The sequence below is a fragment of the Eurosta solidaginis genome, chromosome 4 (assembly GCF_040869045.1).
Source record: "Eurosta solidaginis isolate ZX-2024a chromosome 4, ASM4086904v1, whole genome shotgun sequence".
NCBI classification, from domain to species: Eukaryota; Metazoa; Arthropoda; class Insecta; order Diptera; family Tephritidae; genus Eurosta; species Eurosta solidaginis.
Genome location: NC_090322.1, coordinates 157,647,985 through 157,674,513, shown reverse-complemented (window position 1 = coordinate 157,674,513; position 26,529 = coordinate 157,647,985). Strand labels below are relative to the sequence as shown.

Genomic DNA, 26,529 nt, shown 5'->3' with positions numbered 1-26,529 from the left:
TCCCCATCAGGGAGAGAAATGAGATGCTGACCAAACAGTTTCTGTTGAATACCCAGAAACCTGGGCATCCCAACAGACATCTGATTGACGAACCAGCACCGCCTGGGGGCCTAGGGAGTCATCTCCGTAAGCATTTTGAGGAAATACGGCACCTGAGAACCCAGCCGTATGAAGCGAAAAAACACAAGCAGGTCCTTGGTGAACTCCATAGACAGGCGTCGGACCTTTATGTCGGGAATTGCCCGGTGAATCCAGTACTTGAAGAAAAATATACAGAACTCGCAGAAGAGGAACGCATACTCCCCAGGGAAACGCGTGTCACTCTTGCTCAACTTCGTTCTGGATACTGTAACAGGTTAAACTCTTACCTATCCAGAATCTACCCCGACATACAAAATGTATGCCCCGCTTGCAATGTGTCCCCACATGACACCAACCATCTCTTTAATTGTAATGTGGAACCAACGCCTCTAACACCCCTTTCCCTGTGGTCCACCTCTGTTGAAACGGCAAGTTTCCTTGGACTCCCGTTAGAGGATATTGATGACAATTTGTGATCGGTCGCGGCTATTAGGTGGGGCGAGCATTGCTACAACAACAACATAACGGGGCTAATATTAAAAAGGCTGTAATTGAAGTGCTACAGAAGCACCACCACCCATGTGTAGCGCACACATTAAATTTATGTGTAATTGATGCCATCAAAGCTGTTCCACAAGTTACTGTGCTCATAACCAAGTGTCGTACCATAGTCACTTACTTTAACCATAGTTCTCAAGCGACGGAAAAATTAAAAAATATTCAAAAGCAAATGGGCGTTACTGAACTGAGGTTAAAACAAGATGTCGCTACCCGGTGGAATTCCACCCTTATAATGATGGAGCGCATATGCTTGGTAAAAGAACCACTCTCTGCCATAATAACTTCTTTACCAAATGCTCCCGATTTCCTCAATTCATCAGAATGGGAAACATTGTTGGACTACACTAATCTTTTCAAGCCCGTAGAGGCCATGACAACCGAATTGTCAGGGAAAATTATCCCACGATGTCACTGGTAGTGCCCCTAATCAGAGGTCTTCAATACGCAGTACGAAATCGCAAAATGAAAACTGTAGAGGGAGAAAGTTTGAAGAGCAGATTGTTAGAGGTAGTTTGGGGACGATTAGGGCAGTTGGAGTCTGAAAAAATGTGCGCCAAATCAACATTCCTAGATCCTAGGTTTAAAAAAAATGCGTTCGGTAATGAAATTAATGCAAATAATACAACAAAATGGCTAGTGGAAGAAGTAACTTCCCTAATACGGCAACAAAACACAAGTGTTTCTACCAACACCCCAAGAGAAGTGTCGGTCGATAAAAGCCAAGTATCTCTCTGGCACCTTCTCGATGAAAGAGTTGCTGAAGCAAAAACAATTTGTCAAAACGCGCCCAATGTCAATGCAAATATTCAGTTGGAGCAATATCTAAGGCAAAATTTTGTTGATCGCTCAAATAATCCCCTAGACTATTGGAATCGTAGCCAGTCAACATTTCCGGAACTATATATGCTTTCGAAAAAATATTTATGTATACCCGCAACATCGGTTCCGTCAGAACGAGTTTTCTCGAAAGCAGGGCAAATAATTAACGACAGGAGAAACCGACTTAAAGGAGATAAACTAGATATGATAATATTTTTGAACAGCAATTTAAACATTGAAGGTATTTTTCATGTCAACTCGATGTACATACTTGTATTTTTTACTTTACAATCAATTTTTTTAGGGGTTTAATAACACAATCAGTTGCCATCTCTGCGGCGAAAATTTAATATAGACCCTCATGCACCATCCGATTTTGGCTAGAACAACTATAGCGACTTTTAGTATTTAAGTGCTTGAAATATTTGTTTTATGTTTCTTTTATAAGTGAAATTTAATGTGCAATTTTTATATTAATTAAACGTGACCTGAATTTTGGAAAAAAAAAAAAACAGTAGCTTATGTATAAGTTAAGGCAATCAATAATGCCTCTGAAACAGATTTGAATAATACAGATAAAAATCAATTTTAAGTAACCTTCTTTCCTATTGTTGGTGTTGTAGAGGCATAAAATCTCCCCACAGGTTTGGGGGAGACCAAAAAACTCAGTGGGTTGCGAACCAAGGTCATTTGCATATCATTCATGCGCTTTGCATAACATGTAACAAAGGCATTTAAATTGAATATTTTCATTATTTACTTGAAGCAAAATTCACACCATTTTAGTCATATTTAACGTTTTTGTTACGTTCCAATGTAGCGTGATCCAGATACGGATAGAAATTTAACATACAAATGCAACAACAAATTGATCCATATGGTTCATATTGTTGTCGCATTTGCATGTTAAATCTCTAGCCGTATCTGGATCACGTTTCATTGGAACACGACATTTTTTGTCTTAAATAGGTTTGTTCTTTAGCTACCCCGAGGGGTAACTAAAACAATCCAAAATTGTTCTTTTGGCTTCTGGCAAGCTAAAGAACAAATCAAATGAATGAATGAATGAATGAAAAAATTCGTTCGATAATTAAAATCATTCAGTAACTAACTATCGATAGTTGAATTCATTCGACAGTTCCCAACACTAGTAGCAACAGCAGCAGCATCATGAGGCAGAATATTTGATGGTGGATGTACATAGGAAGCAGTATCAGGCTGGTTATATAGTCTCTCGACGGCTTTTGCAACGCCGACGGCAGAGCCAGACGCAATTGAAGTATTTGCCGTCTTTCAGTGAGTTTTACAGCTCCGGCTCACGCTCAATTCTCACGGGAATGCTCTGGATCATTGAGAGACTTGAGAAGCAGATGTCGTGAAATTTTCGCACACGTGAAATGTGATAGGCAGATGTCGCCGCTGTTTTTCATTTAACTCATACGGCGAAAGGCCAAGCAGCGACATCTATTTTTGAAAAAGTAGGTATATTAAAGGCCGCGTTGCCAACCTAAAAAGAAGTAATTAACAAATTATCTGGCTCACAAATTGAACCAGACTTCTATCTGGCTCAAATCGTTGTTGTTGCATTTACATGCAAAATTATTTATCTGGCTCAGGATTTTGCCACCGGATGATAGCTATTAGCAACAGCAGCATTATTAGGCATCATTGTCGACGGTGCATGAACAGCATTGTCGACAGTGCCACTAGCATAGATTAGATTGATACGAATCTTTTGTTTACGCTCTCATATTTTCGCTCTCACGAGGGATTTATCTTCTAGTTGTTGCTGGCAACAATCACAGATAAATCCCTCGCGCCAGCTGAAGCGGGTGCTAGAACAAAAATGTGCCAGCCAAAACGAAAAACGTGCCAAAAATTTTGGTAAACTTTAGTTTGACCTATAACTGTAGAATAGCGTTCAAAAATTATGGGAAAAAGGATAAAAATATTTCTTTTAGTGTAAGTATTATTAGTTCGAAGGCGGAGGGTAAATATTATTTCCCATTCAAAAGTTATCACTAAAAACAGGTTTTGTAAATATGAACTCCCAATGCAACCAGTCCATTTTGATCACAGAACCTGGAAAGCCAGACATGTAGGATAAGCCCTATCCATTAAATAATGTTAACTATTATATCATAGGTCCGATTTACTTAAATTTCAAAAGAATATATGGTTTTCACTGCGAGTTAAATGCAGTTACAATATTTGACTAATTAATTTAATCGAAATGTTAGTTTTACTTAGATTTGTTTATATTTAACTCTAACTAGTCGTATTAAATATTTTACGACTATCATTTTATTAAATGATTGAAATTATAATCGCCGAAATGTATGTCAAAAATCCCCATTTTCAGATCTATTCATTTTTGTTTGGAGTGGCATCATTGATAAATGTTATAAAAAATGTGCATTTTGACAGCGCTCTCTCGAAACAAAGAGTTGCAAATCCATTCATCTATGGCCACTAGCGACTGTTGACATGCACGAAGAAGCTGACTGCTTTGATGTAGACGAGTTGCAGTTTACACAGCACAATTTCTCAAATTTCGTGAGCAAATGAGACAAAATAGAATTGTTCTCAGTGAGCTTACAATGCAAGTCACGAAGCTCAGCTTGAAGAGAATATGTTTTTTCTCTCAAGCTCTCATTATCTTTATGCAAAGCAGTCATAGCAGAAAGCAATTGAGAATTAAAAATTTTCAACTCAGCAAAATTTTCATTTTCAGTTAGCGGATTAGGCATTTGCACTAGAGTAGCTTGTTGTTGTTGTAACGAAGAGTTATGTGAAGCAAAATTGTCATTAGCTGATAGCGGATTAGGTATTTGCACTAGAGTAGCTTGTTGTTGTTGTAAAGAAGAGTTATGTGAAGTAATAGACTCATCTAGCTGAGTTGGAGCACACAAACCACAAATGTAAATATTAGGGCTGATCACATTCAACACGGCGTATACAGACCACAACCACAATAAAGCAAAGCTTGACGACAACCGTAGCCAAGCATTAGCTTCTTGATTACTTTGAAAGCGGCAGCCACCAATATAAATTACAGCAAACAGTAGCGAAAAATTTAGAAAAAAAATATGAATTATGTTTAAAAAATGTCCAAAATAATGATTTTAGCTTTTATTATCTGTTATTTACTTCTATTTTAGTTTTTATTGACAAAATAAAAAGAACGCCACTCATTGTCGCTTCCCAAAAATAGAATTAGGTTTAATCTGGCTACAACGGCTTTCGTGATTGATTGTCGTGCTGCTCTGTCGCGTCGAAAATAACGACGCTCATAAGAACATGTGTAAAAATAATATGACAGATGTGGCGGCTACACCGCCGTCGTGAATGTAGTCAGCCCTATTGTCAGCATTGTTTAGATGGTTTAGGTCGGCAGACAAGCTACAAACAGCACAACTCATATGGTAAATTTCTCTGCCATTTTCACATTGCACCGAAGTTTGGGCGCGATCCACTCTATGGCCACAAAAACAAGGCATAATATTGCAATTAATAAACTATGATAAACATAGAAAAATTAAGAGAGTCAATGTCTCTATCACAATTTTATATTGTAATTTTTATTGTTAAGCGACACTTAACAAAAGCACAAATTTAAAGAAAACATTAGAGCGAAACAAAAACACGTCTGTTCGCGTCAATCACTCAACTCACAGCAAATTAAAAAAAAGTGAATACCACTTTCAAAAGTAAAATAAGTAAAACCGCTAGAATTACAGTAGTGACAAGCACTGACAACTAACAAAAAAGCAAAAAAACACAAGTAAGGAAGGTTAAGTTCGGGTGTAACCGAACATTACATACTCAGTTGAGAGCTATGGTGACAACATAAGGGAAAATAACCATGTAGGAAAATGAACCGAGGGAAACCCTGGAATGTGTATCAAATGAAAGGCGTTAAAGAGTATTTTATGAGGGAGTGGGCCATAGTTCTATAGGTGGATGCCATTTAGGGATATAGCCATAAAGGTGGATCAGGGTTGACTCTAGAATGCGTTTGTACGATATGGGTTTCAAATGAAAGGTGTTAATGAGTATTTTAAAAGGGAGTAATCCTTAGTTCCATAGGTGGACGCCATTTCGAGATATCGTCACAAAGGTGGACCAGGGGTGACCCTAGAATTTGTTTGTACAATATGGGTATCAAAAAAAAGGTGTTAATGAGTATTTTAAAAGGGAGTAATCCTTAGTTCCATAGGTGGACGCCGTTTCGAGATATCGCCATAAGGTGGACCAGGGGTGACCCTAGAATTTGTTTGTACAATATGGGCATCAAACGAAAGGTGTTAATGAGTATTTTAAAAGGGAGTGGGCCTTAGTTCTATAGGTGTACGCCGTTTCGAAATATCGCCCTAAAGGTGGACCAGGGGTGACTCTAGAATATGTTTGTACGATATGGGTATCAAATTAAAGGTATTAATAAGGGTTTTAAAAGGGAGTGGTGGTTGTTGTATAGGTGGTCGCCTTTTCGAGATATCGCCATAAAGGTGGACCAGGGGTGACTATAGAACGCGTTTGCACGATATGGGTATCAAATGAAAGGTGCTAATGAGTATTTTAAAAGGGAGTAATCCTTAGTTCCATAGGTGGACGCGGTTTCGATATATCGCCATAAAGGTGGACCAGGGGTAACCCTAGAATTTGTTTGTACAATATGGGTATCAAAAGAAAGGTGTTTATGAGTATTTTAAAAGGGATTAATCCTTAGTTCCATATGTGGACGCCGTTTCGAGATATCGCCATAAAGGTGGAGCAGGGGTGACCCTGGAATTTGTTTGTACAATATGGGTATCAAAGGAAAGGTGTTAATGAGTATTTTAAAAGGGAGTGGGCCTTCGTTCTATAGGTGTTCGCCTTTTCGAGATATCGCCATAAAGGTGGACCAGGGGTGACTTTAGAATATGTTTTTACGATATGGGTATCAAATGAAAGGTATTAATGAGTATTTTAAAAGGGCGTGGGGCTTAGTTCTATAGGTGGACGCCTTTTCGAGATATCGCCATAAAGGTGGACCAGGGGTGACTCTAGAATGAGTTTGTACGATATGGGTATCAAATTAAAGGTATTAATGAGAGTTTTAAAAGGGAATGGTGTGAAGGCGTTTTCCAGATATCGACCAAAATGTGGACCAGGGTGACCCAGAACATCATCTGTTGGATACAGCTAATTTATTTATATATGTAATACCTGCCAAGATTTTAAGGGTTTTTTATTTCGCCCTGTAGAACTTTTTCATTTTCTTCTACTTAATATGGTAGGTGTCACAACCATTTTATAAAGTTTTTTCTAAAGTTATATTTCGCGTCAATAAAACAATCCAATTACCTTACCATGTTTCATGCTTTTTTTCGTATTTGGTATAGAATTATGGCATTTTTTCATTTTTCGTAATTTTCGATATCGAAAAAGTGGGCGTGGTCATAGTCGGATTTCGTTCAGTTTTCATACCAAGATAAAGTGAGTTCAAGTAAACACGTGAACTAAGTTCATTAAAGATATGTCGATTTTTGCCCAAGTTATCGTGTTAACGGCCATGCGGAAGGACAGACGGACGCCTGTGTATAAAAACTGGGCGTGGCATCAACCGATTTCGCTCATTTTCACAGAAAACAGTTAATGTCATAAAATCTATGCCCCTACCAAATTTCAAAAGGATTGGTTAATTTTTGTTCGACTTATGGCGTTAAAAGTATCCTAGACAAATTAAATTAAAAAGGGCGGAGCCACGCCCATTTTGAAATTTTCTTTTATTTTTGTATTTTGTTGCACCATATCATTACTGGAGTTGAATGTTGACATAATTTACTTATATACTGTAAAGATATTAAATTTTTTGTTAAAATTTTACTTTAAACAAATTTTTTTTTTAAAAGTGGGCGTGGTCCTTCTCCGATTTTGTTAATTTTTATTAGGCGTACATATAGTAATAGAAGTAACGTTCCTGCCAAATTTCATCAAGATATCTTCAACAACTGCCAAATTACAGCTTGCAAAACTTTTAAATTACCTTCTTTTAAAAGTGGGCGGTGCCACGCCCATTGTCCAAAATTTTACTAATTTTCTATTCTGCGTCATAAGTTCAACTCATCTACCAAGTTTCGTCGCTTTAGCTGTCTTTTGTAATGAATTATCGCACTTTTTCGGTTTTTCGAAATTTTCGATATCGAAAAAGTGGGCGTGGTTATAGTCCGATATCGTTCATTTTAAATAGCGATCTGAGATGTGCACTCAGGAACCTGCATACCAAATTTCATCAAGATACCTCAAAATTTACTCAAGTTATCGTGTTAACGTACGGACGGACGGACGGACGGACATGGCTCAATCAAATTTTTTTCGATCCTGATTATTTTGATATATGGAAGTCTATATCTATCTCGATTCCTTTATATATGTACAACCAACCGTTATCCAATCAAACTTAATATACTCTGTGAGCTCTGCTCAACTGAGTATAAAAAAAAAAACAATATGAAACAGCGAAAGCCAACGGCCACTGCACAGCGGTCGTCGCCGCCAATACAATTGGATCGCTTTACTTTGCTGCACCTGCGACTTTACCAGCTGTTGGGTCTTTGCTCTGTTCCGCTACAATTGAAATGCGACCTCGCCACGGTCAACCAACGCCTACAGCAAAGTAAATACTTCAGCATGTCACAGCTAAACCGATACCTGTTGATATGGCATTGTTTACTTTTCATTTGTTTTATTTTGCTACATTTATGGACAATCACCAATCACGATTCGATAATTTGTATTAGCGATGGGTTCGGAAAATTCAATGATTTATTGAAATTATCTGCAACAATTACGGCAAAATATGCAAAGAAGGCAATTGGGATAAGGTTTACAACAACTAAGGCATGACGTGGCTGAATGCGTTTATAACACTTCAATCATCGTAGTAAAGCGGGTTCGAATCCCACTCCCGGGAGAAAAGGCTTTGAAGAGATTTAAAAAAGGTATAATCGAAACAGCTGTCGCCTTGTCCGTCCTGATGTCACATTGTTTAAATTTTTCCCAAATTATTAAATAAATTATAAATTACTTCAAATAAATGTTTTCATGCGTTTAAAGCAATAAGGGTAGGTAGTCCCCGCTTAAAAACTCAATTACGGCACACTTTGTCATACTCAGTGAAACGTTACTCAAACGTCAATGCATGCACAAATTTCTATCTTTATATATAAAAATCACGTGTCACATTGTTTGTCCGCGATGGACTCCTAAAATACTGAACCGATTTTGAATTCGTTTTGCACCCCGTGTGTAGATTGATCTAGCTTTAAATATAGGTTAGGTTATATCTCAGTTTATAGTCGCAGTATTATTTTATTGCAAATTTTTTTATAAGTTTATACGTAATAATAAAATGTTATGTATACGTACCGGCACTCATATTTTCCGGTGGCGCGGATATACTTCCGTGTAATTGGTTTGTATTTAATTAAACAACGTGCTTATCAATAAAAAATATTATAGCGAATGATATCAAGTATACCACATCACCAGGCCCGCGAGGGGGAGGGGGGGGGGGGGGGGGGGGGGGAGGGCGGGATCGGGGATTACCCCCGGACCCGGGGTTTCTGAAGGGGCCCGCGATTTAGAAGTACTAAAACATTTTTTTTTAATTCAGGAGAGTCTTTAGTTCTTCCATGTACAATTTTTAAGCCGAATTTCAAGAGCAACGAATATCTGCATTTGGTTTTAATATTATAGTGAAGTGTGAAAAATAAAAATCGATATATAAAAGGAAAGGCTAAAATGTGTGTTAATTGGTCGCCAGTGTTTGAACAGATGCGTCGGTCGATTTTGTTCAAACGTGGACCCGGGTACCCCTAGAATGTGTTTATATAATATGGATGTCAAATAAAAGCCCTTGATGAGTGCTTTAGTACAGAGTAATATATTATACCGCTTGGTGACTAGGGTCTCAAGATGTAGGCCAAAACGTGGACCCGGGTACCCCTAGAATGTGTGGGTAATGTATCCATATTGAAATGAAGCTGTTGCTGAGAGCTCTAAAGTAATTTTCAATGTGATATTCGATTTAGTCGCATCAACCTGGCAAAACTGATAAATATGCATGCGAAGCCGAAATAGAGACATGAATTAATAATACCCACATACCTATTTATATACGTCCTATTCGATTTGCCTGAAATTTGGTATACAGATTTGCCTATATTAGTATTTACGATGCTTTTTTCCGGGAAGTAGACCAGAGACGGACTGGGACTGGGATTAGGACTAGGACTCGGAACGGAGACTGAGACTGAGACTGAGACTCGGAATGGGACTGGAACAAAATACATACCACCCTCTGGGACAGGCAATAAGGGATGAAGAAGAATGAGAAGAACGTAAGAGAAGAGAAAAGTGAGAAGCAGAAGGAGACTGAGAAAGAAATAGAATGAGACGAATATGGAGATAGATGATGCGAAAAATACGGAGGGAGGAGTGAATAAAAGGATCAGGAAAAAGTGAATAGGGGTGGGGGAGGGCAGAATTAGACGGAAAAAGCTTATTAAAATGTATGCAGATGACCAAATTTAGGGCAGAACAACATCTGCCGGGTCTGCTAGTTGTTATATACAAAACTACACGAGAAATGGTTCCGGTCTGTAACTTATTGCACTGGATATCGTCTCTTTCGTCCGTTCTTTTGGAAAAGTGTTATCTTCATTACTATTATTATAATTATCGATCTTAATTATATATGGGAAACTTCACGTAGTGATCGCTGGTTATCATTTTTTATACCCTGCATACCAAGTGCTATAATTTGTCAAGTTCATTCAGTTCAAATTGTACATTTTATTGAGTTGTTACGTCTCGTATTGGAGCAACTAAATATGAATGTTGAACGTTTGGCAGAATTCAGTAGACGTGGAGTTATGACGAGTGATCCTCCGCGTCAAAAACAAAGGAAAATATACGATTCAGATGTGAAGGTATGCACCGACTTGCATTTGTTTATGGAATGCTATCAAGATATCTACGAAATGTGTTTTCTACTAAAGCAATCTGTGGGCGCACCTCTCGTTTGCAATTATCGCAAAGAATATATGATTATTCTATCTGAGTGTTATTGGTCGTATTGGATGTTCCACAAAGGCGAGAATATTATAGGTAAGACAGTTTTCGTGCTCTTCTTGTTTTTCTTGAACACCCCAAGCCAATAGGATTACTTTGGCAGTATTTTCGAAATCATCGGTCCCGAAATAATCCCGAAATGATTTTAAAAATAGTCCCGAAGGGAACCCGAAATGATGCCAAACCTATCTCAAAAATATAATTAAACAGTCTCGAAATGCTTCTGAAGTTTTTCCGAAATGATACCTAAACTAATTCCGAAATGATCCTGTAAGAGTGCTAAAATGGTTTCGAAATAGCCTCGAAGTAAACCAGAAGCTTTTCCGAAACTTTACCGAAAATAAGCCGGAAGTGATCCGGAGGGTGGAGCCGTGTGTAGAAGTCCACGAAAGTGGGGAAAGTTTCTGACCGCCATTCACCTGGAAATGGCCAGAGCGATTCTTTTGCATGCGGTTCAAGCAGCTCACTACTGCCGGTCGCTTGCGGCCAAGTATCCTCTGGGTGAGCTAATGTGATAAGGCGACAACCTGGATAGGCCACTCTGACATAATCGGTTTAAGGGCTAGCCGGGGGAGATCTCATCGGCAGCGTCTGTACACCTCTAGGTGCGGCTGCAAGCGGGCGTCTGTCTTGGAGCAAGCGGCTCGCTATATAAACGTGCAAGTAATATTTTCACCCCCGCTTAGCGGGTTGTGCGCTGGGATTGGGAACTGCCACGTAAAACCATACTCCAATGAAATATAACAACAAGCCTTGGATAAATACACTCTCTATTGTTGACGACCATGGCAAACGTTTGAAGGAAAATGAATTGAGGGCATGCACCTGGAACGTCCGCTCCCTTAATGGGATTGGTGCAGATGCCCGGCTGGTTGATGGCCTCGTCAAAGCAAAATCTGACATCACCGCCATCCAAGAAATGCGTTGGACGAAGCAAGGAAGAAAGAAGGTCAAAAATTGTGACATCTTTTGGCGTCGGATTCGTGGTGGGAGAGAGACTTTGTCGCCAAGTTCTGGCGTTCACGCCTATGGACGAGCGTCTCGCCGCTATCCGAATAAAAGCAAAATTGTTTAATATATCATTCATCTGCGCCCATGCGCCGACAGAGGAGAAAGACGATGAGGTGAAAGACACTTTTTATGAACAATTAGAACGCACATACGAGCGCTGCCCCCGTCATGATATAAAAGTCGTGCTTGACGAATTTAACGCCAGGGTGGGCAAAGAAGGTGTTTTTGGCCCTACAGTCGGAAAGTTCAGCCTACAAGATGAAACTTCTCTTAACGGACTGAGGCTGATTGACTTTGCCGGTGCTCGAAACATGGTCATATCCAGCACGAGGTTCATGCATAAAAAGACACATCATGCTACATGGCTGTCTCCTGATCGAAATACTCGCAATCAGATCGATCACGTTGTGATAGATGGACGGCACGCCTCCAGTGTTTTAGAAGTGCGCACGATCCGAGGACCTAACATCGACTCGGACCATTATATAGTTGCAGCCAAAATACGCACCCGCCTCAGCGCGGCGAAAACCAAGGAACAAAAAACACAGGGAAAGCTAGACGTCGAAAAGCTTCAATCACAACAGACTGCCAATGATTTCGCAAGTCGACTCTCATACCTGCTCTCTGAGAACACAACTCATCCTGAAGGAATACAGGAGCAGTGGGAGCATATCTCCCACGCTACGTTAAAAGCGAGCGCGACCAGAGGAGTGTGTGAACGCTATCGTGAGTTGAAAAGGGAAGCGAGACGCCTTTTCAGGAAGAAAAAAGCAGAAGCAGAAAGGCGGGAGAGCGAAAACGGCGACCTTGTAACTGATGTCCAGAGAGTGCTTAGATTATGGAGGGAACACTTCCCTGCTCTCCCAAATGGAGGCAGCAATTCACCGCGCAGAGATGACGAACCCGATCCCGCAATCCATGATGATGGAATATATGTCCCCCCGCCCAATTTTGATGAAGTTAGATTAGCAATAACCAGATTGAAAAACAACAAGGCCGTGGGCGCCATCGACCAGATTTTCACAATGCGCCAAATATGAAAAAAACCCGTGAAAAGAGAATCGACACACTTCACCCCTTGTCGACTTTAAAGCCGCCTTCGACAGCATGAAAAGGAGCTGCTATATGCCGCTACGTCTGAACTTGGTTTCCCCGCAAAACTTATACGGCTGTGCAAAATGACGTTGAGCAACACCATCAGCTCAGTCAGAATTGGGAAGGACCTCTCCGAGCCGTTCGAAACTAAACGAGGTTTCAGACAGACCCCCTATCGTGCGATTTCTTTAATTGGATGCTGGAAAAAATTATACTAGCTGCAGAACTTAACCGCACTGGAACAATATACTATAAAATCGTGCAATTACTGGCATATGCTGATGACATTGATATCATCGGCCTAAACACCCGCGCTGTTAGTTCTGCTTACTCCAAACTGGAAAAACAAGCGGTAAAGATGGGTTTGATGGTGAATGAGGACAAAACGAAGTACCTGCTGTCATCGAGCAAAGAGTCAGCGCATATGCGCCTTGGCAACTACGCTATTGTTGGCAGCCATAATTTCGAAATAGTAAAAGACTTCGTTTATTTGGGAACCTGCATCAACACTAGCAACAACATCAGCACTGAAATCCAGCGAAGAAATAATCTTGCCAATAAATGCTACTTTGGACTAGGTAGGCAATTGAAAAGTAAAGTCCTCTCTCGGCGAACGAAAATCATACTCTACAATTCACTTATCGTACCCGTCCTGCTATATGGGACAGAAGCATGGACCATGACATCAGCAAATGAAGCGGCTTTGAGAGTGTTCGAGAGAAAAGTTCTTCGAAAGATTTATGGACCTCTACTCGTTGGCAATGGCGAGTACTGAAGAAGATTTAATGATGAGCTGTACGAGCTATACGCAGGCATCAACATAGTCCAGCGAATTAAAACGCAGCGGCTGCGCTGGCTAGGCCATGTTATGTGAATGAAAGATGATGCTCCGGCCAAGAAAGTGTTTCTATCGGAACCCGCCTATGGAAGCAGAGGTAGAGGGCGGCCCCCACTCCGTTGGAAGGACCAGGTGGAAAACGATGTAAACTCCCTTGGTGTGACCAGTTGGCGCCGGTTGGCGGAGCGAAGGAGCGACTGGCGCCCCTTGTTTGACAGCCATAACCGTTTAGACGGTTAAGCGCCAATTAAGTAAGTAAGATCCTGATATTGGATCGAACCGAGTCCGGAAATAGACCAGAAATGATCCTAAACTTGTCCCTAAATTGCACGAGAATAGTTTCGAAATGATTCTTAAAGTACTCTTGAAGTGTTCTTGAAGTTATCCGGAAATGTTGCCTAAATGGCGCAAGAAAAGATTTTATTCATACTCAATATAAATCCTCTTTCTACCGCCGAACGTAAAACCGTATGATCAAACCAAATTTGGCAGATGTATCTTGAACATTTCCTCCCGAGAGTCGAGCACGACCCGACCGAGCTATTTTGATTACGCAGATGAGCATAATGTGAATGAATGATTACATAACGTCACCCGCCACAACGTTGGCTGTCCAAGACATTAAGACGCACCGCATAGACCCCTATTAGCACTGCTCTGTTAACACACCAAACGCCATAATTAGGGATATGTTTCTGAACCCGACCAGAAATACCTCGACACCTAGCAAGGGGTGTTATGATTCCAGCGCTTTCTTATCTGACTCAAGATTCAACTATCCAGAAGAAAAGAGGGAGTGGCTAGCGGAATGCTAGTCTTTATTTTTTTGTGACGATAAAGATACTCCCTAAATGTCTTGCGGAATGTTTTGGATGTTGATGTAACTGCTCCACTAATATCCATATCTCGGTGGTTGCCTCATCAGGAAGTATATCGTTGTTACGCAGCGGTTCACTTAATGATCTGAAATCGGTTCCTCATCCGGAAGTATGTCGTTGTTACGCAACGGTTCACTTAATGATCTGAAATCGGTATCGACGTTTTATAATGTGGTATCACAATGGACGGTAAAAGTGTTCAAGCTAGCTCTTAGTTGCTTCCACCTGGTAGGAGCGGCCTAACCCAACCTGATGGTTCTTTGCCGGGTATTGATACGGTATGTTCCGGAAACTAGTACCGTTTAGTTATAAGTCCGACCATCTAATTAACTATTATATATGACTATGTTGCACCTTCTCGGTCAGCCGGCCATCTATCCGGAGGGATCTTCGGACCACAAGAACCTCACATTTCTGACACAGGACTCGCCCCGCATAGGTGAAGTTGACAACTACGCTGACCTTGAAGCGGTTGCGCTACACAATTTCTTTAATTCAGGAAAAGTAATTACTGGCATCTGCGTTAAGTTCTCAAATGCGCAGCAGGCTAAGATTTAATAACAAATTTATCAAACAGTAAATCGCCACCACTACGAGTTGAGCTCACGGGGCAGAGCTTAGAGCATTGATAGCCTCTTGACTCTCCTCGACTAGAAACAAGTTCCACTTAACCATTATCATTAATTGGTGCTTAAACGCCTATGCAATATTCGGTGCCCTATCGTCATATCTGCGTAAAGCTCATACAGCTCATCATTATACCTTCTTCGATACTCGCCGTCGGCATGTTGGACAGGACCATATATCTGACGGAGATTGTTTCTCTCGAAATCTCCAAGATTAAACTCATCTTCTCTCGACACCATCCATGAATCCGGTCCATACATCTAGTCAGGTATGATGAGCGACTTGTAGAGCGTGATTTTTGTTCGTCGAGAGAGGACTTTATTTTTCAATTGCCTACTAGTCCAAAGTAGGACATGTTGGCAAAAGTTATTTGCCGCTTGATTACTAAGCTGACATTGCTTTTGCTATTAATGCTGGTTCCCAAAATAGACGAAATTCTTCAAAGCATCGAATTTATATACGTTAACAGTGACGTGACTGCCAAGGCAAGAATGTGCCGATTCTCACTTGGATGAAGCAAGTTCTTCGTCTTGTGGAAAGATTAACTTTTTTTTACTTCTTTATCTAATTATCTTCTTCAGCATTTTGTTAAAGAAATCGCACAAAAGGGAGTCGCCTTGTCTGAAGACTCGTTTGGTTTCGAATGGCTCGGAGTGGTCCTTCCAAATCTTCACGGAGCTGGTGGTGTTGCTCAACCTCATTTGACAGAATCTTATTAACTTTACATGGAACTTAAACTCAGAAAAAGCAGCATACAAGCAGCTTGTTTTCGCGCTGCATTTAAGTCCACGAAAAGTTGGTGAGTGTCACATCCTATTGAATATTGCATAAATTCAAGATCCAACTTTGACATCCTGTTACTCCTGAAAATCGTAAATTCAATCATTTCTATGCGACAGGGAATGCCAGATCATCAGTATAGGCCGCTATTTGACAGCCTGTACCACACCCTAAGGAGTGGAGGAACACCTCTTTGCTTTCCCATTCTCACCTTTATCTAAGCCTCACTTTTTGGCGCTTAAAATATATCTTACTTTTTTTTCAAGCATGATCATACAGGTTTCTATTACAGAATACTCTTTGAATTTTTCATCTGCCATGACCATATTTCTATTGTTAATAACATCACGAAATTGTAAGTGGTTAATTTCGTAACATTCAAAGTATATGTTCTAGATATATTATATGGACATATATCTTGCCAAATTACTTCATTAATAATGTTTTTTCAATAATTATTTCAATCACTTTTTGATGTATGATTCAGACACATTTTCTTGCTCACAATGTACATAAAACACGCCATGACATTGAAGATTTCAATATTTCATCAACACGGGTAAGTTTTCGAGTTGCAAAAAAACAAATATACAAGTACGGCACCACAGGCTTTGTATGTTGTGCTGTTAATTAACAAAGAAACTTAATTACAAGAGTGTATAAATTTCATTTTTTGCATATTTCAGCTTCAAAGTTTTTCTCTACAGCTGCTCCATCAACACATCATTATGGATGGTTTCGGTTTCTTTGTTTTAAATTGTAATATGGCCAGAGATGTAAGTCGTGTTATTATTGTTGTGGATGAAATTTAAATATACATATATATACATTAGACCGGGTTCATCCCCATACAAAAAAAAAAAGTTGTGAAAGTCCTCCCCTAAATTTGAAGCTTATGTTGACAGGGTTTTGGTAAAAGTTTTTGTTCATTTTTTTTGTAACTCGTCGAAATGCAGCTCTAATTATTATACCTTTCATGAAAATGAAATGGTATATTAAGTTTGTTACGAACTCAAAAATGTAAGTCCTTAAAGGAAAATAGATATACCCACCAATAAGTATACCGAAATGATCAGGATGAAGAGGTGATCTGATTTAGCCATGTCCGTCTCTCCGTCTGTCTGTTTGTATGCAAACTAGTCCGTCAGTTTTTGAGGTGTCTTGAAAAAATTTGGTGAGCGGTATATTTAGGTATCCGATTAGACATTTGTCAGAACCTGGCGGATCGGACAACTATAGCATATATCCCCCATACAACCGATTTTTCAGAAAAGAGAATTTTTGTCATATATTCCTCAATATATCAGATTGAAGCTTTAAACTTCACCATATGCTTTCATATATTGCACATATTGTTGTCTGAACAAGTATGGAAGGCTAAGTTTGGGTGTAACCGAACATTACATACTCAGCTGAGAGCTTTGGAGACAAAATAAGGGAAAATCACAATGTAGGAAAATGAACCTAGAGTAATCCTGGAATGTGTTTGTGTGTCATGGGTATCAAATGGAAAGTATTAAAGAGTATTTTAAAAGGGAGTGGGCCATAGTTCTATAGGTGGATGCCATTTCGGGATATCGCCATAAAGGTGAACCAGGGGTGACTCTAGAATGTGCTTTTACGATATGGGTATCAAATTAAAGGTATTAATGAGGATTTTAAAAGGGAGTGACCCTTAGTTGTATATGTGAAGGCGTTTTCGAATATTGACCAAAATGTGGACCAGGGTGACCTAGAACATCATCTGTCGGATATCGCTAATTTACTTATATATGTCATACCACGAACAGCATTCCTGCCAAGATTCCAAGGGCTTTTGATTTCGCCCTCCAGAACTTTTTCATTTTCTTCTACTTAATATGGTAGGTGTCACACCCATTTTACAAAGTTTTTTCTAAAGTTATATTTTGCATCAATAAACCAATCCAATTATCACGTTTCATCTCTTTTTTCATATTTGGTACAGAATTGTGGCATTTTTTCATTTTTCGTAACTTTCGATATCGAAAAAGTGGGCGTGGTCATAGTCGGATTTCGGTCATTTTGAACACGGTTTTATTAGCTTGGCCTGTATCCCTGCAAAAATCGCGAGTACTCCATGCATGCATGTATGGAGTACTCGCTATGGACCAACCGATTACTCCAAAATTAACCACAATTCATATAAAAAATATGGCCCAATTAACATTGCGATGTCCTAGGACTGGACCATATACTCCAGCTCCGCATTACATCAGAGTAATCCATGGAGTACCCACAGTCCAATAAACCTCGTGTAGTGTTTACAGTCGTTAAAAACGAGCAATGATCGGCTTACAATGTGTTCGTGTAGAAACATGAGTTGGTCCATTGCTGCATTACAGTGGAGTATAATGGCAAGTACTCCAGTGGACCACATGATCCAACGATTTTTGCAGGGATGTAACGGAATATTTGAGCTTAATTTTCACCGGTTTCTAGAAGTCTGATTAATTTGAAACTTTGCATACGTATTAAGGACCGATGACAATGCATTAATGTGGTGGTGTGGTGACATAAGGTCAACGGCCATAAGGTCAATTGGCCTTATTACCACTTTTAATGGCCATAAGTTTGATTGAAACTTTGCACACGTATCAAGGCTCGATGAAAATGCATTAATGTGATGGTGCGGTGACATAAGGTCAACGGCCATAAGGTCAATTGGCCTTATTACCACTTTGAATGGCCATAAGTTTGATTGATACTTTGCACACGTATCAAAGCTCGATGATAATGCATTAATGTGATGGTGTGCTGACATAAGGTCAACGGCCATAAGGTCAATTGGCCTTATTACCACTTTGAATGGCCATAAGTTTGATTGAAACTTTGCACACGTATCAAGGCTCGATGACAATGCATGAGTGTGATGGTGTGGTGACATAAGGTCAACGGCCATAAGGTCAATTGGTGTTATTACCACTTTGAATGGCCATAGATTTGAAACCTTGCACATAATGCGAAAACGAATTCCTTTATTAACGATAGAAGTGGATGCATGGCACATATACGAAAGAGCAAACTGGAGCCCTTTTTAACACGCTTTTATTAGCTTGGCCTGTATCTATCTATGTATCCACGTATGTATGTAACGGAATCTGCAGTGGAGCCGAGAGCCCCGGTAATGCAGAGCTCCGAACTCCGTTGCGCCTTTTGAAGCATTTTAAGATAGGTACTTTTAGCTAGTGCAGGCCACCAGACCAAGGCACCATAAAGAAGAATCGGGCGCACAATAGTTGTGTAAATCCAGTAGGTGACCTTAGGGAAGAATCCCCAGGAGGTGCCAATTGCCCTCTTTCAGGTGAACAGCTCTGCTGCTGCCTTCTTGGATGGCTCCACAATATGGTCACTCCATAATAGCTTCCTATCCAGAATGACTCCCAAATACTTGACTTGATCGTTAAACGCTAAGAACGTACCCCCAATTCTTGGCGGTGTAAGATTTGGTACTTTGTACATCCTCGTGAAGAGGACAATCTCGGTTTTACCCGGGTTGACTTCCAAACCTGTGGCGGGAGCAACTCCAGGATTTCACCTGGGTCCGTTGGTGTCACTGGAACCCAGGCTCTAGCCCTTGGTCGTGAGGGGATATCACGCGCCTCCACTTCATTGGGGCGCACGCTCGGATATACCACCCCTATCAGCGTGACGGCGGCGCTATAGAGGTTTACCGACCTGGCGTCGTCACAGGCAATTAGCTTGACATTACCCTAGAAGCATCCTGCATCGGTGTAAGATGGCGGTGGACCAATGTTGTCTTTCTTAACCTTAACGGCCACCGTAGCGAGCGCGGCCTTGATCCACTTCCACTGTTGTTTCGGGATCCTGCCATATTCGCTGCTCTCGTCTATAATGCCAATGATCTGCCGACCCTTGGCAATTTCGGCGAAAGACCGCGTCCAGCCTCCCTGCGTCTTGGCCCTTTTCAGTGCCGTAGGGTTGGATTCATCCATGGACCGCTGGCGTTTCGAGGTTTCATCACTCTCGACTAAAACTTTAAAAATTACTTGAACTAAAAAATTAAAAATAAATAATAGTTTAAAAAAACTAAAAAAACACGCTTTTATAGCTAACCGAACTAAAAAATAGAAAATAATTTTCAATTAAAAAGAGTTTATATAACAGTAGTAGAAGGTCAAACAATCATTTATAGTTAATCACCTCAAAATAAAATTATAATAAAATTTAAGTTATTAACAGAATAATTTTATTCACAGTAAAAAGCGTGGGGTGCATGATATTGAATGTTACAATCATTCTATTGGCAACTATCTGAGAGGAAAGATATGAAATATAGTCAAATGCGCCCCACGCTTTTTAATCTGAATTAAATTATTCTGTTAATAACTTAAATTTTATTATAATTTTGTTTTGAGGTTATTAACTATAAATCATTGTTTGACCTTCTACTACTGTTATATAAACTCTTTTTAATTGAAAATTATTTTCTATTTTTTAGTTCGGTTGGCTATAAAAACGTGCTTTTTTAGTTTTTTTAAACTATTATTTATTTAAGCCAAGATAAAGTGAGTTCAGATAAGTACGTGAACTAAGTTTAGTAAAGATATACCGATTTCTGCTTAAGTTATCGTGTTAACGGCCGAGCGGAAGGACAGACGGTCGATTGTGTATAAAAACTGGGCGTGGCCTCAACCGATTTCGCCCATTTTTACAGAAAACTGTTATGGTCATAGAACCTATGCACCCACCAAATTTCACAAGGATTGGTAAATTTTTTTTCGACTTATGGCCTTAAAAGTATTCTGGACGAATTAAAAGAAAAAGGGCGCAGCCACGCCCATTTTGAAATTTTCTTTTATTTTTGTATTTTGTTGCACCATATCATTACTGGAGTTGAATGTTGACATAATTTACATATATACTGTAAAGATATTAAATTTTTTGTTAAAATTTGACTTAAAAAAATTTTTTTTTAAGTGGGCGTGTTCGTCATGCGATGTTGCTAATTTTTATTTAGCAACATATAGTAATAGGAGGAACGTGCCTGCCAAATTTCATCATGATATCTTCAACGACTGCGAAATTACAGCTTGCAAAAGTTTTAAATTACCTTCTTTTAAAAGTGGGCGGTGCCACGCCCATTGTCCAAAATTTTACTAATTTTCTATTCTGCGTCATAAGGTTAACCCACCTACCAAGTTTCATCGCTTTATCCGTCTTTGGTAATGAATTATCGCACTTTTTCGGTTTTTGAAATTTTCGATATCGAAAAAGTGGGCGTGGTTGTAGTCCGATTTCGTTCCGGATTGTTCAGATAAGAAGCCTTTCGTAATTACTGCCCCATTTTAACAGCTAGTGGCTTCAAATTTCACCCAATGCTTTCGTATATAGCATATATTGTTGTCGGTGGTATGTGTATTATAAACCCCATATTAACTGTCACTTCTGCCCCTTTTTAACGGCTAGAAGATTAAAATTTCGTCAAATACTTACATTTACGTCATATATTGTTGCATATATTGTTGAGATAAGTGATCCATGGTCATAGCTATTTCATTCAGACCACTAAAAACATTAAACTTTGTATCCTCACACAAAGTAGGTACCTACCTATTTTTAAACGGTTTTATTTAGGTTAACTTGACAGGCTAGTTGGACAGCACTTTTTTTGTAATTGAAATTTAAGTAACTAGCTGCAAGCTTGAAACTTTGAATATAGTTCAGAACCCGATGACAATGCAATAATGAGGAAAAAATCGCCGCTAGGTGGCGCAAGCATCAAGATATTCACAAAAATCGTATTTGTGGTCCGATTTGGTTCATATTTGGAACACATAATACATACAAGAATATAAGGCGCTCTTTGAAAAAAATCTGCGCTAAGTGGCGCAAAGATCTAGATATTCAAAAAAATCATATTTGTGGTTCAATTTGGTCCATATTTAGAACACGTAATACATACAACAGGTGGAGCAGCCCAGGGTTCGGTACTAGGTCCCGATCTCTGGAATATAACTTACTACAGTCTTCTTCGATTAGACATACCAGAAAGCAGCTTCCTCCTTGCCTTTGCAGACGACGTGACAGCTGTGATAACAGCACCAAGCTGCGAGTTGGCACAAATAAAATTAAACCAGGTCATGCGTAATGTAAATAGATATTGGCTGAGCACGTTCTCCAGTTAGCAACAGCAGAAACGGAGATCGTCATCCTCACAAAGAGACGTATTCCCACTACCAAGAACATGATGGTTGGGACCAGCCAATAGAAACACTCGCTTCAACGGAATATCTGGGAGTAAGGTTAGACAGCAAACTCAACTTCTCGGATCACATAAGAGGGGCCTGTGAAAGAGCTGCACGCACAATAGCGCAGTTGAGTAGATTAATGGCAAACACAGGGAAGTTGCTTGCATCAGCCTCGGATTCTATACTCTTATATGGTGCAGAAATCTGGGCGAACGCAATGAAATACCGGAAGAATCGAGTCGCCCTCGCCTCGGTCTAACGCAGAGGGGCGCTGCGAATATCTTCGGCTTACCGCACGGTATCAGCTGAAGCTGTCCTGGTTGTTGCGGGAACCATAACGATATATCTTCTCGTTAAGGAAAGAAAAGCAATATACGACAACGGATCGCAACCAAGTAGATGCCATGCAGGCGCGAGAAGAATCGATCCGACGCTGGCAAGATCAGTGGAGCAACAGCATCGTAGGGAGGTGGACTAGGGAACTAATCCCTGAACTGAATCCATGGTTGAAGCGACCACACGGAAAGGTAGACTTTTACCTGACCCAGTTTTTAACGGGACACGGTTACTTCCGCAAATACCTACACAGAATGGGTAAGGTTTATAACACGAGCTGCCTGTACTGTGGGAAAATAGACGATGTACGCCACACCTTCTTCGAATGCAGGCACTTCTCCGATCAGCGAAGGAGGGAAGAAGAGGTACTTGGCGACCTATCCCCTGGCAGTGTCATCAATAACATGACCTGTCGAAGAGGCAGATGGGATACGGTCAACACATATGTGAGGCATATACTTATCAGTAAACGGGAAGACGGATGTCTAGCCCATTAGCGTGAGAGTAGCCATAGAGCTCACGTAGCGCGCACCCGTACCCGAAGTAATGCTAAACGCGGTCCCAGGTACGGGGATTTGCGTGGGCTGGGGAGGTTAAGTCTTAGTGGGTAGGCCTTCATGGAAGAAGGGAGTCCTACACTCGAAGAGTCCGATTTGGCTCATATTTGGGACAGATATTACATATAGTCCGGTAGAAGTGACATCAAAATATTTTGGAGTTGGAGGAGAGACAAGCATACGTGGCGCAGAGTCGAGTAAAGTTTTTGGAAGGATTATGTATTGAGGACTTAAATTTTACCAAATTGTCAGGAAAGAGTCCTTGTAATAATGAGACATTAGATAAACTAAATAGCATGAGAAATAATAGGCAATTAAATAAAGACTAAACACTTGAAAATAAAACAAGTAAAAAAAAATTTTAAGTTAAACGGTTTTATTTAAAACAATACTTACATGAAGTAATAATAATTTTACAAGCTAGAAAATAATTAGGTAGGTCCTAGGTACTAGTCATCACACTAAATCGAGATTTGTTTGCTATCGTATGTTGTTATGCCGATTAACTTATGCGACTGACGTATCACGTAATTTTTATACTCAGTTGAGCAGAGCTCACAGAGTATATTAAGTTTGATTGGATAACGGTTGGTTGTACATATATAAAGGAATCGAGATAGATATAGACTTCCATATATAAAAATAATCAGGATCGAAAAAAAATTTGATTGAGCCATGTCCGTCCGTCCGTCCGTTAACACGATAACTTGAGTAAATTTTGAGGTATCTTGATGAAATTTGGCATGTAGGTTCTTGAGCGCTCATCTCAGATCGCTATTTAAAATGAAGGATATCGGACTATAACCACGCCCACTTTTTCGATATCGAAAATTTCGAAAAACCGAAAAAGTCCGATAATTCGTTACAAAAGACAGATAAAGCGACGAAACTTCGTAGATGGGTTGAGGTTATGACGCAGAATAGAAAACTAGTAAGATTTTGGAAAATGGGCGTGGCACCGCCCACTTTAACAAGAAGGTAATTTAAAAGTTTTACAAGCTGTAATTTGGCAGTCGTTGAAGATATCATGATGAAATTTGGCAGGAACGTTACTACTATTACTACATATGTGCTAAATAAAAATTAGCAAAACTGGATGAAGAACACGCCCACTTTTTAAAAAAAAAATTTTTTAAATTCAAATTTTAACAAAAAATTTAATATCTTTACTGTATATAAGTAAATTAAGTCAAAATTCAACTCCAGTAATGATATGATGCAACAAAATACAAAAATAAAAGAAAATTTCAAAATGGGCGTGGCTCCGCCCATTTTCATTTAGTTTGTCTAGAATACTTTTATTGCCATAAGTCGAACAAAAATTTACCAATCCTTCTCAAATTTGGTAGGAGCATAGATTCTATGACAGTAACTGTTCTCTGTGAAAATGGGCGAAATCGGTGGAAGCCACGCCCAGTTTTTATACACAGTCCACCGTCTGTCCTTCCGCTCGACCGTTAACACAATAACTTGAGCAAAATCCGATATATCTTTACTAAACTTAGCCCACGTACTTATCTGAACTAACTTTATCTTGGTATAAAAAATGGCCGAAATCCGAGCATAACCACGCCCACTTTATCGATATCGAAAATTACGAAAAAGGAAAAAAAATGCCATAATTCTATACCAAATACGAAAAAAGGGATGAAACATGGTAACTGGATTGGTTTATTGACGCAAAATATAACTTTGGAAAAAACTTTGTAAAATGGGTGTGACACCTACCATATTAAGTAGAAGAAAATTAAAAAGTTCTACAAGGCGAAATCAACAGCCTTTGGACTCTTGGCAGGAATACTGTTAGTGGTATTGCATATATAAATAAATTAACAGTACCCGACAGATGTATTTCTGGATCACCTGGTCAAAATTTGGTCGATATCGCGAGAACGCCTTCACATATACATCTAAGGGCCACTCGCTTTTAAAACCCTCATTAATACCTTTAATTTGATATCCATATCGTACAAACACATACTAGAGTCACCCCTGTCCCACCCTAATGGCGATATCTCGAAAAGGCGTCCACCTATAGACCTAATGCCCACTCCCTCTTAAAATGCTCAGTAACACTTTTCATTTGATTCCTATATCGTACAAACACATTCTAGAGACACCCCTGGTCCACCTTTAGGGCGATATCTCGAAACGGCGTCCACCTATGGAACTAAGGATCACTCCTTTTCAAAATACTCATTAACAGCTTTCATTTGATACCCATATCTTACAAACATATTCTAGAGTCACCCCTGGTCCACCTTTATGGCGATTTCTCGAAAAGGCGTTCACCTATAGAACTAAAGCCCATTCCCTTTTAAAATACTCATTACCACCTTTCATTTGATACCCATATCGTACAAACACATTCTAGAGTCACCCCTGGTCCACCTTAATGGGGACATCTCGAAAAGGCGTCCACCGATAGACCTAAGGCCCACTCCCTCTTAAAATGCTCAGTAGCACCTTTCATTTGATTCCCATATCGTACAAACAAATTCTAGAGTCAGCCCTGGTCCACCTTTATGGCGATATCCCTAAATGGCGTCCATACATAGAACTATGGCCTACTCTCTCTTAAAATACTCTTTAATACCTCTCATTTGATACACATGTCATACAACCACATTCCAGGGTTACCCCAGGTTCATTTTCCATATTTTGTCGCCATAGCTCTCAACTGAGTATGTAATGTTCGGTTAAACCCGAACTTAGCCTTCCTTACTTGTTTTTTTTTGTTATCGTGTTCGATCCGTGACCGGGTGTTACGACTCTCATTACACGTTACTCAGTATGTGCCTATAAAAAACAATTAAATTATTGTGCAATGACATATCTTGTATAGACATATTCTCTTACATATAAGTCTTAATTGTAGCATCAGAAAGGCTAAAAGGTTACTTAGTGAAACTTGTATTTGAAAAAACTTTTTTCAAAGCTATTTAATTTCGGCTGTATTTTGAAGGAACGAAAATCTTTTTTTGCGGTGCGGTCTAATATATACACACGTTATATTCTTTATGAAATTTTACTTATATTGTTGTGTATTTATATTTTCAGGTCTTGGGTTCAATAGCCACTTACATGATCTTCTTCATACAGTTTATGCCTAAATTTAAAAAAGCCTAATTAACAAGGTATAATGTACATACCTGTTAAATATGTGTATCTAGATAAGAGTAAATAGCTATAACAGGTTCCCTGTCCCATATAACAATATCCGTGAAGTGCTCCACGCTCAACGATTTTTTCAAGATTCGTAATTACGTTGGTATAAGTTTTTTAATGATAATAAGCTTAGAAAATTTTTCGTTTTCAATAGAATAAAACTTACCTGATTCCGCCCAATTTCATTGAATGAATACGGACACATTAAAGGTAATTTCCTATAGTTTCATACCAAAAAAAAAAAACCATTGCGAAATTTTGCGTTTTTCTTTGTAATCGCCAACTTAAAGTCTCTATGCCCTCCCTTACGTATGAAGCGCAGTGACCTAACAATGAAATGTCCTCAATTCAAGTCTAAAGAAAGATTTATGCACTGAATAGCCTTCATTGTTTGTTATATGAGAAAAACTCTGAATGGTTATTAGACAATC

At 39.4% G+C, this 26,529-nt stretch overlaps 1 protein-coding gene across 1 annotated transcript; it reads left to right on the top strand.

The window, feature by feature from the left end:
* Window positions 1-7,953: 7,953 nt before the first annotated feature.
* Window positions 7,954-26,059, top strand: LOC137248714 (gustatory receptor 8a-like). Its single transcript, XM_067779624.1, has 7 exons — window positions 7,954-8,287; window positions 8,592-8,689; window positions 10,092-10,614; window positions 16,100-16,161; window positions 16,283-16,366; window positions 16,494-16,583; window positions 25,991-26,059. The coding sequence occupies exons 1-7, from the start codon at window positions 7,954-7,956 to the stop codon at window positions 26,057-26,059; spliced, it is 1,260 nt and encodes a 419-aa protein (XP_067635725.1).
* Window positions 26,060-26,529: the final 470 nt, after the last annotated feature.

What these genes read in the sequence shown, in the direction of transcription:
- LOC137248714 (XM_067779624.1), top strand. Translation starts at nt 7,954, where the DNA reads ATGAAACAGCGAAAGCCAACGGCCACTGCACAGCGGTCGTCGCCGCCA. An exon ending in TTTATTGAAATTATCTGCAA is followed by an intron (nt 8,288 to 8,591) that starts CAATTACGGCAA and finishes CGCTTAAAAACT; the next exon opens with CAATTACGGCACACTTTGTC. An exon ending in TGTTAATAACATCACGAAAT is followed by an intron (nt 16,162 to 16,282) that starts TGTAAGTGGTTA and finishes ATCACTTTTTGA; the next exon opens with TGTATGATTCAGACACATTT.